Here is a 14,556-nt window from a genome sequence, read left to right as displayed (position 1 = left end):
TTTTCTGACCCATACAATAAGTCCAGTTTTAAATGATGAAAAAAAACTTGTTTTAAAATGTTAAGCATATACAATGCATACATAAACTGAAAATGGGTGATAACTGAAATTAATTGCTTAGAACAGGAACGAGCTTTCCGTTTCCCCATAGTCACAGCATTACCTTTGCTTCAACTCTTACCATATCTCAGTCTCTGGACACTGGGTAGATGAATGGACAGGAGAATGGCAGGAACTGTCCTGTAACCTTTCACTGTTTGAATTTGTATGTTTGCAAGAGAGGAAATTTATTTTAGCTCTGGGGTTTGGAGAGAATGCATACAACCCACATCCCCAACAGGACCTCAATGGATTGCTCAGTTTTTTTATTTGCTTTGCTTATTGAGCTAAATACTGTGAGCTGATTGCTCTGGTGACCTTATATTTGAAGCTTACTCCCAGTGATTGAAGTATTCCTCTATTTTTCCCCACACAGAAAATTGACTAATCTCTTCTGTAATGTGGCTGTTCCATTTGCTTATGCTGTACCAAAAGTGGAGAGAATTCACTCTTCATATATTCTCTCACATTTCTGCAATGACAATGGAGAAATATTTTTGTATATATTCAGTGAAATGATGCGAAAAATGAAACATTTATGGAAAGCTACATTTGTTTTGTGCTTGAGAATACTTCCTTTTTGACTGTACTCAGTACTTACTAATTACTATTATACTCAGTACTTACTTTACATTTCGGTCCAACTGATCACTTCACTCCAGTTTCACTGATCACAGCATTTTGTAGAAATAAAATAATTGATCCAGTATGTTTGATATTAAATACATAATTCATGAATACGAATTCATGCAGAATTCAACCATTCTTTGTCGACAGAATTACGTGTAATTACAATGACACTAGTTTATGCAAGAGTAACATCCCAAAAAATGTATTCATATTTAAAAATATACCTTTTGTTAAAGAGATTTATCACTTGTATTTGAAATATTTTAAACCTACCAGTAGACCCCAGACAGTTGTGTCAAATAACCCTACCATTGCCCATCTATGAAAACAATGTTGAAGCCGTCTTGTTATTCAGCGCACTGGTGGTGGTAATGATCGCTTTAGAGACTGGCTTTGTGAGGCAGGAAAGGAAATGCCGGCCCGCAACGTGATCTCAGCGGCTGCGCAGTTAGACGAGTGCAGCCCTCCAATCCCTTCTCCTCTGTCTCCCTCTTGCCAACAGATGTTTGTCAGGCTGTTTGTAGATGAGAACTTGGACCGCACGGTCCCCATTTCTAAGCAGCCCAAAGAAAAGGTCCAGGCTATCATTGAGTCATGTAGGCGCCAGTTCCCACAGTATCAGGAACGCGCCCGGAAACGTATCCGCACTTACCTGAAGTCCTGCAGGAGGCTGAAAAGGAGTGAGTTTGATGCGGTGAGTTCCAATGCGTTATGACCCCTGTGCTGGCCTGCATCCAGATATCCTGCACCACCCCCCCCATACTCAAATATTTGCTTTTTAAATTTTTCTGTTCAGTTTGCTGTTCAGTTCTTAATTGGAAATGTTTTAACAGTTTCCTTTCCTCCCTGCAAAGTGACGTTTATATCCCTCCATTGATGTTATTCTCTACCAGAGAAACAACAGAATGAAGAATCAAATAGAAAAAAAATACTTGGCAAAAACTGCTTTTTTGTACATGACATATTCACTATAGGTAGATTAGATATATACTGGTTATTTGTGGCAGAGTAGATTTGTCAACAAGATTTTACTTATTATAGGTTTTTACAGATTTGTTAGATTTTTGGAAGCAATGTAAAAAAAAAACTACCAGAAAGATTAGCCTTTTGTTCACAATGAAAATGACAATAAATCATATCACAAATATCAAAACGGGCATCATAGTACACATACTAATAGGTATTTAAAAATGGTACCATTTAAATATATGTTTATGCTACTAATAATAAAGCTACGTAATTGTGATTTTGACAAGAATTAATTTAGTCTATAAGCTACAGCATATATGCGAGATACATTGTATGTGAAATATATGTGGGATCATTGAATAATATCAATATTATTCAATGATATATTGAATAATCAAATAGTGCTTATAAGATCCAAATATGCAGGTGTGAACGCCAGTGTAACTAACCAAAACTAATCAACAGCATCCGATGGATTTACCAATGGATCAAACTATTAGATAAAATAAATCAAATGTATAATGTCTATGTAGTGATATCAGTGCACACTGAGAATACATAAAATAATTTTTCATGGGATGCCAGATTTTTTTATTAAAATCATGCAGACAAGCCATACCTTCAATTTCTACTTACCTACTGATAAAAACATAGGAGTAAATAGTATGTATAAACAATACAGACAGATTTGTAAAATATTCATGGGTATGGCTGATGAATTAATCATCATTCATTGATATTTGTTGTTTCTATAGCTAACATCATGCTGGAGTTCCAAGCAGTTGCAAAAAATATTTTCGTCTCTCAGTGATAAGCAGGTAGTCTGTGGTGGGCTGCATTTGGCCTGTGAGCTGCTAGGAAAGTAGGGGAACACTGTTCAGGACAGGCTAGTTCAAACTGACCACTTTGAAGCTTTGAGCACTGAACAGTAATTGTATTAGCATGTGCATTGTGCAAAGGTCCTTATGGCAGGACATCACATTATTTAAAAGTTCTACGAATTTCACTAGATTAAAAGATGGTTCATACTTAGAAACTATAACTTTACTGTCACTCTGCTATAATGCAGTTGGCACTGAAAAGGTAACCACCGACTCTTGGTCATGTTGGTCGATAGATTAGATTGGAGCATGCTTTGGCTTTCATACCATGAAGGAGAAGCCTTTTCTGTAGCATCTGCACCAACTAATCATGCAGAATCCAACCGTGTGTGCACAGTACCAGCTGATCGCTGGATTTTAAAGGTTTATTAATACAAGGGTTCAGTGTGTGAAGCGGTTCTTACACTGCTTGTGTGAGCGCTTTCAAACGACAGCTGAGATTTACTCTAATGTGGCATGCTTTTTTTGTTGAAATCTGTTGCATATGCACCTTGGTCCAAGGTCTAAACCCTGCCAACAACTAGCCATCTCTCCACTCTAAGTACTCAAAATTAATTGCGTCTTTGCTGTCCACTGTCATTGTGCTTTTGTGATACAAACTGTAGTGATTTTAAAGATTTTTTTTCTAATATTGTTGCATACGCAACAATAGTGGTAAGGCACAGAGGTCTATGTAGGGGGGCATCGCCCAGTCAAGGCCCCTAATGTCTCCAGGTCTGTCATGGAGTATCACAGGGCTGCATGCGATTCTTAACCTGTAAAAGTAAACTTTGGTTTCCATCTGTGGTCCACAAGTGAGTGAGCCTTTTACGAGTGCCGGGTTTGTTGCTGTAGGGTAGAGGAAGCCAGGGCTGACACACCGCACATTTTTTGGGGATTGTACAATGCGCCAAAACCTCGGGACTCAAACAATTTCCAACCCATATGGTTCCGCCCACTGCTCACTCATGCTGCCCCGTAAGACTACAAGCCATTTGCTGCAACTACAAGTCACACAACAGTTACCAACTCTTTCTGTCTTTTCACTTATCGTGTCACCTTTGTTTGTAGTTGTGGCTGTTTGCAGTGGGGTTAAATAAACCTCCATGCCCTGGCCACAGCTAGATAAATTTTTGCATTCCAGTTGTGTCTGTCAGGTATTTTTAGCTTGGTACTTGCATCTTTTGCATTTTATCTTTCTTACTCCACAGTTCTTTCTTTTTCTGCTCTCTGCTGGGGTTCTGTAGGAGACTCACAGTAGCTTTTTTCTCGTTGGCATGCTGTTATTAAATGGTTATTTGTCACTGGCTGTCGGCAGCTTGTCACTGGTTGTGGAATCAGCAAAATTTTCAAATCTGATTGATACCCACTCAGAGTTTGTGAAGTACTGTCAGCTGAAGAGCTTGTAGGACCTGACACACAATATGAGGTGTTAAGGTAAGGTACAATTTCAGCATGCATGTGCCAAATTTAACCAACCATTGCTGCAGACCTGTTGCAGACTTACAAGGGTAATTACAAGAGTTAAACTGGAGCTAAAATTATAATACTGTGAACATAGGAAAGCTGTTTGAATGTGTGTTTGGTGGTGAATGCCACTTAGCAGGAGTCCAATAAATAAGTCTAATAATAAGTGTAAACCATAGTAAAATACATCAATTAATGAATCAGTAATGAATTAGTAAAGTGAGTCAAAATGTGTTTTACAGTGCATTTGTACAACTATATTGCACAAATGTGCTGACCATATTGTACAAATACGTACATAGTTGGAATACGGGAAAATGACCCCCTGACCCTAGTAATACACTATCGAGAGACACACTTGGAACATAGTGGAAAAAAAAAACATATCAAGAAAATTATAGATGAAAGTATCCATCGCTTCAGCATTACGGACTGTTAGGTGGCTGGTATTGGTGGAATGTACAGGTGGTTTAATGGGTGCTGAACTTTCCAGCAGCAAAACATTTATGTCAATGGCAACGTGAATACTAGGGGTGTGTACCATAGTAAATAAATTTGGGGATTATAGTTAATATAATAAAGAGTCACTGCTGATGGAAGGCACCATGGTTTGACAAAGGAATAACAGCTTTCACTCTGACAGATTTTAACTGGTATTTTGAAGGTAAACACATAATGTCTCAGGAAAAATGTAGGTAGTTCTGACACAAATACTGATTACCACATATATCTCTCTGAACAGGTTGATAGGTGATATTAATTAGTTAAAAATAGAGTTTCTTTAAAGTGAAATGAGTAATAAGACACTTAGTTGTTGCTCAAACCCAAACAGAGAATATATGTTCTCATCAAAGAATTGTTCTCTAGATTGTGTGTATTTACCCTTAATCTGCCAAGAAATAGAATGTCCCTTTGCGCACAGCTGAGATGTGTTTTTTTTAACCCTATTTATTAATCATGTCAGTGCAATGTGAGGGAAAGGCAGATTTGTCATATGTGTGAAAAATGGACTCCATATTTTGCTCCATAATTGCACTCCATAATTGCATATGTCATGTGTTTCAGTGTATGATGATTTCTGTCCAGAACTGTTCAGTAATGTGCTGTAAAATTAACCCAACATGTTCAGACTGTATGATGGTGAGAAACCTTTGATGGGGTTTCTTGCAGCCATGCAGTTCATAATGCATGTAGCAAAAGACCCCGTTTTCCTCCATAGATCATTTTCTATACTCACTGACTCTCAGTTTTTTTCCTTTGGCTGAAATGTGGTGCTCCATTGTATGGTATATGATGACCTTGTGATGTGTATGATTTTGTGAGTGTGTTATCAATCACAGAATAAACCTAATTGCACTGCATTGTATTGAATTACATGCATTTTCACATGCATTGCGTTGTATATTTATACTGGCAGTAAAGAAAGTTATGATTACGTTACATGCATCTTGTGATGTAAGCCCATATGGGCAAGGCATCAAGTACACAGAGCCCGTTAGTGAAGTATTCATTTCATAATTCATAAAACTTGTGGTTGATATCAATGCTTCAAGAAGTATTATTTTCAAGCAAACATTTTTGCAGCTCACTCAGGGAATGCTGTTTCCATAATTGCATAATAATACCACCATTACAGACAACTTACAAGCAATGTGAGAATCATTACAGCCACAATGGGAATTTCACCTCAAGTCCTGCACAGTAAAAGTGTGCCTTAAGCTTAGTTTTAAAACTAATAGCGGTTTCAGCCTCTATGATATGCTTGGTAACCAAAGACTGATGCAAGGTGTGTTGGATGGTTCATCGTAAATGAATGCAAAGAGATTGTGCTTGGGGGTGTTCAGGATTAAAATTTCTGGAATATAGGAAGGAAACAGGCCATGCAGAAAACAGAAGTATAAATATGCTTCTCTGAATATGATGAGCCTCGTGAATCATCAAATTTTTGATGTTTTTCTATTTTGTTGGGAGGATTTCAGTTCGTTCTGAATAAAACTGAAGTTGAACTGCATCCAGTTCTTGATGTTAAATAAGCATTAGTGTGCTGATTTAGTTGTAAATGTGACATCTGTGTAGAGATTGTTTGGTAAGGTAATACACAAACTAGGCGATAGCCTTTTCTGTGATTCCTGCGATAAGACCGAGCACAGAAAAGTAAGGGAATAGATACAACACCTGTGCTTTAAAAGACAGTATTACAGTAGTACAGTATCAGACCCACTAAGGTAGCTATCTACAGTGCCAATCTATTATAGCAGGTTGTGAGCAACAATAGCTAACTATAGCTGGCTGGCTTTTGAACAAACACATGTGACAGGCAATCTTGAAGGAGATTTTCCTCCTACACAGAACATTACACTGAAATGCTGCAATGATCGCACTGGGGTGGACCTGGTATTAATAGGAACCACATCTGAAGAGAATTAAGTGCGCGGATGTACTTCTTGTGTCTTTTTTGTCAGTTGTGCCACTACTGGTACTTGGACTATTGGGTGTATTTCTTTTTACATTGCATTGCATTATTGTCATATAACAGACACTCTTATCCAGAGCGACTTACACAGGTTAGTTTATCCATGTTTATAGTTGGATATTTACTAAGGCAATTCTGGGTTAAGCACCTTGCCCAAGGGTACAGCAGCAGACACAGCAAGGAATCAAACCAGCAACCTTTTGGTTATGAGCCCTACTCCTTACTTCCATGCTACACTGTTGAATTTTTAACTATTCTTTTAACTTTCTAAGCTATGATTTACCACCCCCTGCTTTTCCGTAGGGCAAGGAAAGAAAAAAAAAAATACATATGTATGATTATTTCAATGTTGTTCGTGTCTGTCAAGCATTAATAAGCAAAAGATTGACTGCAAAGTAACTGTGGGAAAATATGTTGTGCTACTTTTGTTGTTTCCCTCCAGTCACGGCCAATCCCATCACATCTGACCTCTGTGGCGGCAGAAAATATCCTGGCTTCGGCCTGCGAGAGTGAAAGCAGGAACGCCGCCAAGAGAATGCGGCTAGACAGACCACAGGTACCCCCTCATTTACTTTTCACTTTGACAATTTGTCTGGTGCCCACAAAGTAGTTTTGCGCATTGCTTACTGCACTTTTCAGGGTGTAATTTGTGATGAATTACTGGTTACCTCAGAAGTATATAAATTGGTGTACTAATTTTCAAGAAAAACATTGCCATGTTAAAAGTGAAGTTTAATTCACACATGGAATAACCCAGTGCCTTTTCTGAACATTGCCTTTCACAGCCGTGCAGTGCTCAAACGTGTATTTATTTTGGGGGGGGAAAAAAAGACAAAATCCCTAGTAGTTGTCATGCAAACAGAAATACCACAAGATGAGTTTTGACACTATTGTGTTTTCTTTAGAAATGGGTGACTCCAACTTGTCTCCAAGTTTGTCTGTCGTGGAATTGTGGAATCAATTCTTTTTGGAATTGACACCCATCTCTAGAGTTCCTCATTTTGGGGACAATATCACACACAAGCACACAAAATCTTACCTCAAGCCACAGACCGGAGGAAATGCATGTGCATACACCCATGCACACACTGTTCTCGTATGAAATGTAGATTGCTCTTGTTTCTCCAGAGATGAAACCATATTTCACACTAAACCAAATAAAGGAACATACAGTAATCATTGTCGGGTTCTTTTGTTCCAGCACAAAAAAGTCAATCCTATGAAAAGAAGAAACGTTCAAAGGTACTCACGTGGATGAAGAAGTCTGTATTTTCTTTAGACTAGAACATAAAAACCTGTGGCTACCAATACAAACAAACAGACTTCATCAGGGTGATTGCACACAGCAGGCAGAGACATATATGTAGGAGTGGCCAGATAGACAATTGATCAGCTGACTAATTAACTGATTGCTTTATTGTTAGCCATACTAATGACTAAGAGAAAATAATAGATAACAACAGTAGGGGGCAACAATCACAACAATTTATAAATCCCCTCCTTACTTCTTAATCCACCTGAGTGCCTTGGAACTTTTCTTCTTTTCATAATTTTTTCCACCCCTTATTTTCCAAAGAGCACCAGTGGTTATCAGTTTATACACCTTTGGAGTACTTTTTTCACTTAATGTCAGTCCTATATTGCCAGGTCCCTCTGCATAGCTAGTCTTTAAGGTAACCACTCTGCATCAACAGGCTATATTTATTCCCAATTTAAATAGGTAGCTTACATACGATCATGAGTATTTTCATTTACTTGAACAGCTCACTTGACCGTAGCAGGCAGTTAGAAGTTGAAGCTAATTTTTACTGTTGTAAAATCACAGGCATACTTTTTACTTAATTACCACTAAAACTAAAGAAGATTAACGTTTCTCCAAAATTATTACTTCCAAAAAAAAAATGGCTGCTTCATAAGTAGGTGTATTCTTCTCATTCCTTTTTTCAGTTTGAAAAGTCATCATTTCTGTGTCAGCATATATTTTCTGTTTTTATCATTGTTATTTTCAGAATGACATGACACAACCAGGCCCTGACAGCCAGGCCCTGCATGAGGCCCTTTGCATGGCATGAGGACATTTATTGGAGCTGCCTCAAAAAAAAAATCAGCAGAGCTTGTGGCAAATCTGCTGCCTCTTTTCTCTTTCGTGTCATCCCTCCTTGACTTAACTCTGCCCGTAGGCTGTGACACTCATTGTTCGGTTTCTTTCAGTTCCAGATCTGTCTAGCCGTTGAGACACATCTGAAATGTTCAGAAATGTGATTTACTGCTTATTTCTGTCTTGCAAGTCTTGCAGCATGGAAAAAAAATGTGGACTTAACACGGAATCGAATTTTTAACTGTCACCAAGACAAGGGCTTCCAGTGCAGTATTCTAGTATCATCTTTCTTTCTTCCACCTGTTATTTTACTGAATGGCCCTTCTGGGTGTTACAGGTTGTACCAATCCACTCATTTAATTTGCATGGCATTCTTATGCAATCTTATTACAATGCCTTAGCCCCATTGTAATGTTGCACCATCATGTCAGTACTTACTTCTTTCCACTAGGTGGAGTAAAGACCTATATTCAAATCCACAGCCGGGGGGCAAAGTGCTTAAGTTCATGTTTTATCACTGTAGTGATACATATTATGCTCTTCAGTGGACTTTCAAATTCAAAACAGTTATACGCAGCATAAATCTGTTAAATATTTATAGCCTTTCTGGGGCTAATTTCACTCTGTAGTATAAACACAAAAATAATATATTACATTACTGGCATTTAGCAGATGCTCTTATCCAGAGTGACTTAGTATGTCATCCATTTATACAGCTGGATATTTTAGTAAGGTAATTCAGGGTTAGGTACCCTTGCCCAAGGGTACAGCAGCAGTGCCCCAAGTGGGGAATCAAGCCAGCAATGTTTTGGTCATGAGTCCTGCTCCTTAACGACTATGCTACACTGCCGCCCCATATTGTCTCGATGTACTTTTATAGTCTAGATATACTTTTATAGTATAGTACATACTTTCATAATATATGGTCATAATACCCTATAAAAGTACATCTAGAAAATCCCAGAGAAAAATCACAGAAGCTGTAAAGCAGCTTTAATGAAGGTTGAGCCCCGCAGAAGAGGAAGCACTAATATAATGACAAGGTTGTTGATGTGCGTTGACGCAAACCTATGACAGAAACTGCTGTTGATGTCTGTAATGCCCTGCCCTCTGTTTATTGTATTGTAATGATAAGTTGCTAACATGTTGTTAACATTGCTTGGTAACATTAGCTGTTAACATGTTCTACTGAGGACACAGGGGTTCGTTGCAATGAACCAGCAACCGATGGCCGCATGGAGAGTTTTAAAACACGCATGCATCTGTGCTCCCTCTTTGTCTTCATAGGATGAAGAGGTTTCTTCTGAGAAACAGTATAAACAAGACGTAGCCCCTGCCACTTTCCCAGCCTCCGCTGGTCCCACTACGCAGGAGGTGCTGTACATCAACGGTAATGGAACCTACAGTTGCCATAGTTACGACGGGTTGGGGGGAGGACCACTGAACCTCACTGAAGCTGCCAGCAGTGGTGAGTTCGCTCATAGCATGACACGAAACCTGGCAGCCTGGGATCAACTTGTCACACTCTGCTGACCCGAAGCCTGAGGACATAAATGTCTCATTTATGCAAATTTCTGTTTGTTTTCTCCGCACCTAAAATGAAATAATCTGGAGCAGCTTCTGCTCCTGCTTGTTTTCGATCTCGCTGCCAAAATCTCAGACTTGCTGTAGAATTACATAAACCTACTTAAGGAAAACATTAGTACACTCAAAGGTAGACCCTTTGCAAGCTTAAGATGCTGAAAAACCTACAGCATCTCCATGGAGACACTGTATATGTATTGATTGAATTTAGGAGCTAGGTACTCTGGGTCATTTCTATCCAATTCTTTATTTAGAGATTCTGATAATGCAAGAATTAATAATTTTCTCTTTGTCAGAGCATTCTCACATATACACTGAATAATATTGATCCACAATGTCAAGTCATATGTCTGTTAATGGCCCTGTGAATGACTGTGGAGATCAAATTTCAGAGACAAATTTTCCCAATTCTAAACAGTAGGAAAAAATGTGCCTTTAATTATAGAGTTGTCAATTTGTGTGATGCCACGTAGAAGGTACACTCACCAACTGCTGTCATGCTGGAACAGAATGAACTGTGAACTGGTTATTGAAAGTAACATTTGCACCAACTTGCATTTGGTCAGTTTGTTAGAATATGTTTGTGCCCTGATATGACGTGTTGCCCTGAATTTGTTTTTCACCAGAAAGCCATCATGTGCATGGTACAATCTGATGCCTGCATTCTGGGGCCTGAGTCTTAGACAAGACTTAGACAGACTGCAACTAATCTGGCTCTGAGCGACTGTTTCTATGTAGTGCTCAAGCTTAGTTCAATTTTATGGCTTAATATATTTACTGAAAAAAAGACAGAGTAGCATAGAAATCTAAATTCACTGGGCATGTGTTAAATTCAGGCATGTACAAAAATCACAGACTTCGAGCTGATTACCTGTCAACATATAAAATAAAGCTTACATGTGTTACATGTTAAAGCACTTTGTATAAATACAAGGCTTTGTATAAATTTGCACACTAACGCTAACACTAATATCATTCACTGTCAAATATAATGGCTCAGAATGGGCAAAACATGTTGCCGGTGTGTCTGTTCTGCAGGCCCCACAGATCTCAGTATGAAGAAACAGCTGGCGTCCAGCTCCGGCTCCTCCAGCAACTCCAGCGCACGGCCCCAGCTCAACTCCACGGAGATGAATGCAGTCAGGCAGCTCATCGCCGGCTACCGCGAGTCCGCGGCCTTCTTGCTGCGTTCGGCAGACGAACTGGAGAGCCTCATCCTACAGCAAAACTGACCTCGTAAAACCCTTTTTGTCCTGGCAAACAGGGTTCGGCCTCCATACCTTTTGCTTTATTGTCAATGGATTTATATCATCTCATCTTTAATAAGATTTATTTTGTTTTGGATGGCTGACCCCTGTTTGCCAGCCATAGCAAACCTACCCTTATTGACAAAGCAGCGTCTAGCCACGGACTGTTTTGAAACCCCAAACAGGTAATGAAATCAGGTAATGGTTACTGGTCCAACCATATTATGCTTGTTTGCTGACTGAAAAAAATTGTGAATTAAAAAAAAAAAGGTCTGGTATGCATGTGCAATATTTTTGAAGGGTGCTATTGACTGTTTTCAAAATGTATGAACTGGATTTGCTAACCTTTTATAAGTCTGTGTTTGTTGTGTAACTGTGTTGTGACGTAAGACCAATTTTGTGGAAATCAAATGTGTACTGTATAATCTTGGGACCACTGATTTTTGGTATTGTGTCTGTTCCCATTTGTTTCTTTCTGTTCTTTTTCTATTTCCTGATTTACTGAGGGAAAAGCATGGAGAATATAACACTGTTCAGTACAGCTACAATCATGTGTACAGTGTATATTGAAAATAATTACCATAATAATCTACAAATGTCCACACAACTAGGAATTTTCCCACTAGCCAGGGGACACATTATAAGTATGGGCTCATTATAAAGTCCTTCAAATATTGTATTTCAAAGACAAAATAACCATTAGAAGTTGTTGGGAGGGGTTACAGTTTACAATTTTTACAATAACAAAAATGACACTGGAAATTTTACACTGCGGAAAGCCTGATGCCTGACAAATTATGTTATTTCTTGCCATTTATTTTCCATAATCACAATATTAAATGATGTAAAGGTAGTCATATACTGACACTAAGTGGGGTGCACCATTGTCCACCGATGTCAGATCAGCCCTATGAAAGCATTTGCCATTGGCTAATGTGCGACTCAAACTACCTACAGTGGATGCTAAAGAATACTTAACTTGATGAAGCTGGAATACAAAGTTTACAAAATGCACAACAAGTGCTGCACAACTTTACACATAGCAAAATAGATAATGTAAGCATATCAAGTACAGATGTTTTTCAAAGTGAACAAGGCACATAGTCCCTCTAAGCATGTTCCCCTTTTAAAAGTGACTAAAAAAAGCTCAGCTACCCGCACACAGAAAGTGTAAACTACAACGTCTATGGCCGCAATCAGAAACGAAACAGCGACAATCCAAGGGCAAAAGAATCACAGTAGAAAATAGTGGAATTTATTGCACTGAATCGTAACACATTCTCCATTGCAGATGGTTTCCACTGCCTTATCAGCTGAGTCCTGCTACACTCTATAGTGGGCAGTTTCTATCAGAATAAGCTTCCCAAACAGTACAATGCCTCCGCACACAGCTGTTCACTCCTCGATATGTCAGCCGCCAGCTTTACACAAGTCATTTGCAGCTCAGACATGTTTTCTATGTCCCGGTTGATTGCTTGTGATTTCAAACGGCAAAAAAGCCATTTTACATGCCCCTGAGTTCAACAGCTGTAAGGCGAAGCCATCTCAGAAGAATTCAACATTTCAAACATGGAAAATCCAAGTGCTAGAATTACCATATTCCAGCTCAACATATGTATTTTTTTTATTGTGAAATGCATTCAAAATACTAAATTGCTAAATAAGTATAACAAAATGAATTAATGGTATCTTGTGACATAAACCCTTTATATACAATATTTTAATTTGGTGCAAAGTATTTTTTATGTTCGAAATTTGTAAATGTAATGTAATTCTGCTTATATTTGATATCCACTTGGTTATACTGTGCCAGCTGATCTACTTTAATGTACTGGTTATAAACAGTGGAGCTTGGAGGTACAGATTATGCAAATGATTTCATTTGAATTAAGATGTTACACTCTAATATTTGTCCTGCATTGATTTTTTTTTTTTTTTGTTAACCTCATTTTAGTGACTGTTGCTTAGAAAACCATGACGCATTGCTATCGGGCAATGTACTTGCAGAAATACAAACTTCCTGAAATATCGCTATTGGCATGGTATGGCAAATATTGGATATTAGTACAAGTGCATCCCCCAGGCGAAGACTAAAAACCTTTTATAGAACAACAAACAGAGCACAAACAATCCAGTGAGCGAAAGTCAATTTATAATACACTGAACCAGACATTCAATTGTCTCATCAAGACATAAATTACTTTCAACGTGGTTGTGTTCTTTCAAGCTGAATAGCCTTTTAGAAATGAGAACACACTATTTTCTATTATATTATGTGCAATGGTGTAAATGGTGTTATGAAATATGAAAATGACTAATACTGACTGAAAGGGAATAGGAATATGATTGCCACAATACTGAAGAATTACTGTACACTGTAAAGAATAACCCCTATGCTTTCTTTAAATGTTACAGGCACACACACACACACAAACACACTTTCACATACACACGCACACGCAGACACACACACGTGCACTCACATGGGGTTTACACTGAGGTTAAGCCATTTTTTTATTTTTATACAGGTGGAAAAAAAAACATAATTTTTGCTCGGTGATTGATGCTGCTTCATTTTTAAATTACTATATATTTGTTTTTTCCTTGCTGGTAGTTTCATTTCTGTGGCTCCCGCAGGATGTAACATAATGAATGTTGTAAGGTTGCAATTGACAATCTGAAATCTTTGCACTCTTATGTATATTTTTCAATTACAAACTGCAATTTAATTCAGGCTGTTTGATGCTTCTTGAGAATCGTATAGTTTCCATGTAAAATTGGTTTCAAACCTGTTGCAACTGGATGACGTTCTCACAGTTTTTTGTAGATGTTTTTTGGGCTGTAACATATTTTTATACTGTTTGAGTATGTACATGTTATTGATGTTTGCTTTGAGTTCGGTAGGGAATTGCAATATGTTGTAAAAGTACTTATGTTCTGCTTTTTGTGATGAAAAAAGGACCTCTAAACTTGATTTTACAGTGATGTTGTTAAATTGATTGTTTGTGCATATGAAATTTGCCTTATTACATGCTAAATCCTATTCATTTTTTTTGTAAAAATGTTTTAATGCTATTCATACAACTATAAATATTGCTGTTTCAGTTGAATTATATCTGACTATGATTG

The 14,556-nt window shown here is 38.0% G+C and overlaps 1 protein-coding gene across 4 annotated transcripts in view; it reads left to right on the top strand.

Annotated features, from left to right (window-relative positions):
• LOC118771123 (nucleolar protein 4-like) overlaps positions 1–11,633 on the top strand; it is a 48,606-nt gene extending 36,973 nt beyond the window's left edge. For 2 of the 4 annotated variants that reach the window (XM_036519008.1, XM_036519007.1), the window contains 3 exons: positions 6,941–7,054; positions 9,884–10,064; positions 11,219–11,633. In XM_036519008.1, coding sequence (XP_036374901.1) covers positions 6,941–7,054; positions 9,884–10,064; positions 11,219–11,412 — 489 coding nt within the window. In that variant the 3' untranslated portion in view covers positions 11,413–11,633. Of the gene's footprint in view, positions 1–1,231; positions 1,424–6,940; positions 7,055–9,883; positions 10,065–11,218 lie in introns of all 4 variants that reach the window. The other 2 variants (XM_036519010.1, XM_036519009.1) reach the window with 2 other exon arrangements.
• Positions 11,634–14,556: the final 2,923 nt, after the last annotated feature.

Source organism: Megalops cyprinoides, chromosome 24 (genome assembly GCF_013368585.1).
Source record: "Megalops cyprinoides isolate fMegCyp1 chromosome 24, fMegCyp1.pri, whole genome shotgun sequence".
Taxonomy (NCBI): Eukaryota; Metazoa; Chordata; class Actinopteri; order Elopiformes; family Megalopidae; genus Megalops; species Megalops cyprinoides.
The sequence above is the reverse complement of the archived record's forward strand: the minus strand, read 5'-3'. Positions and strand labels throughout refer to the sequence as shown.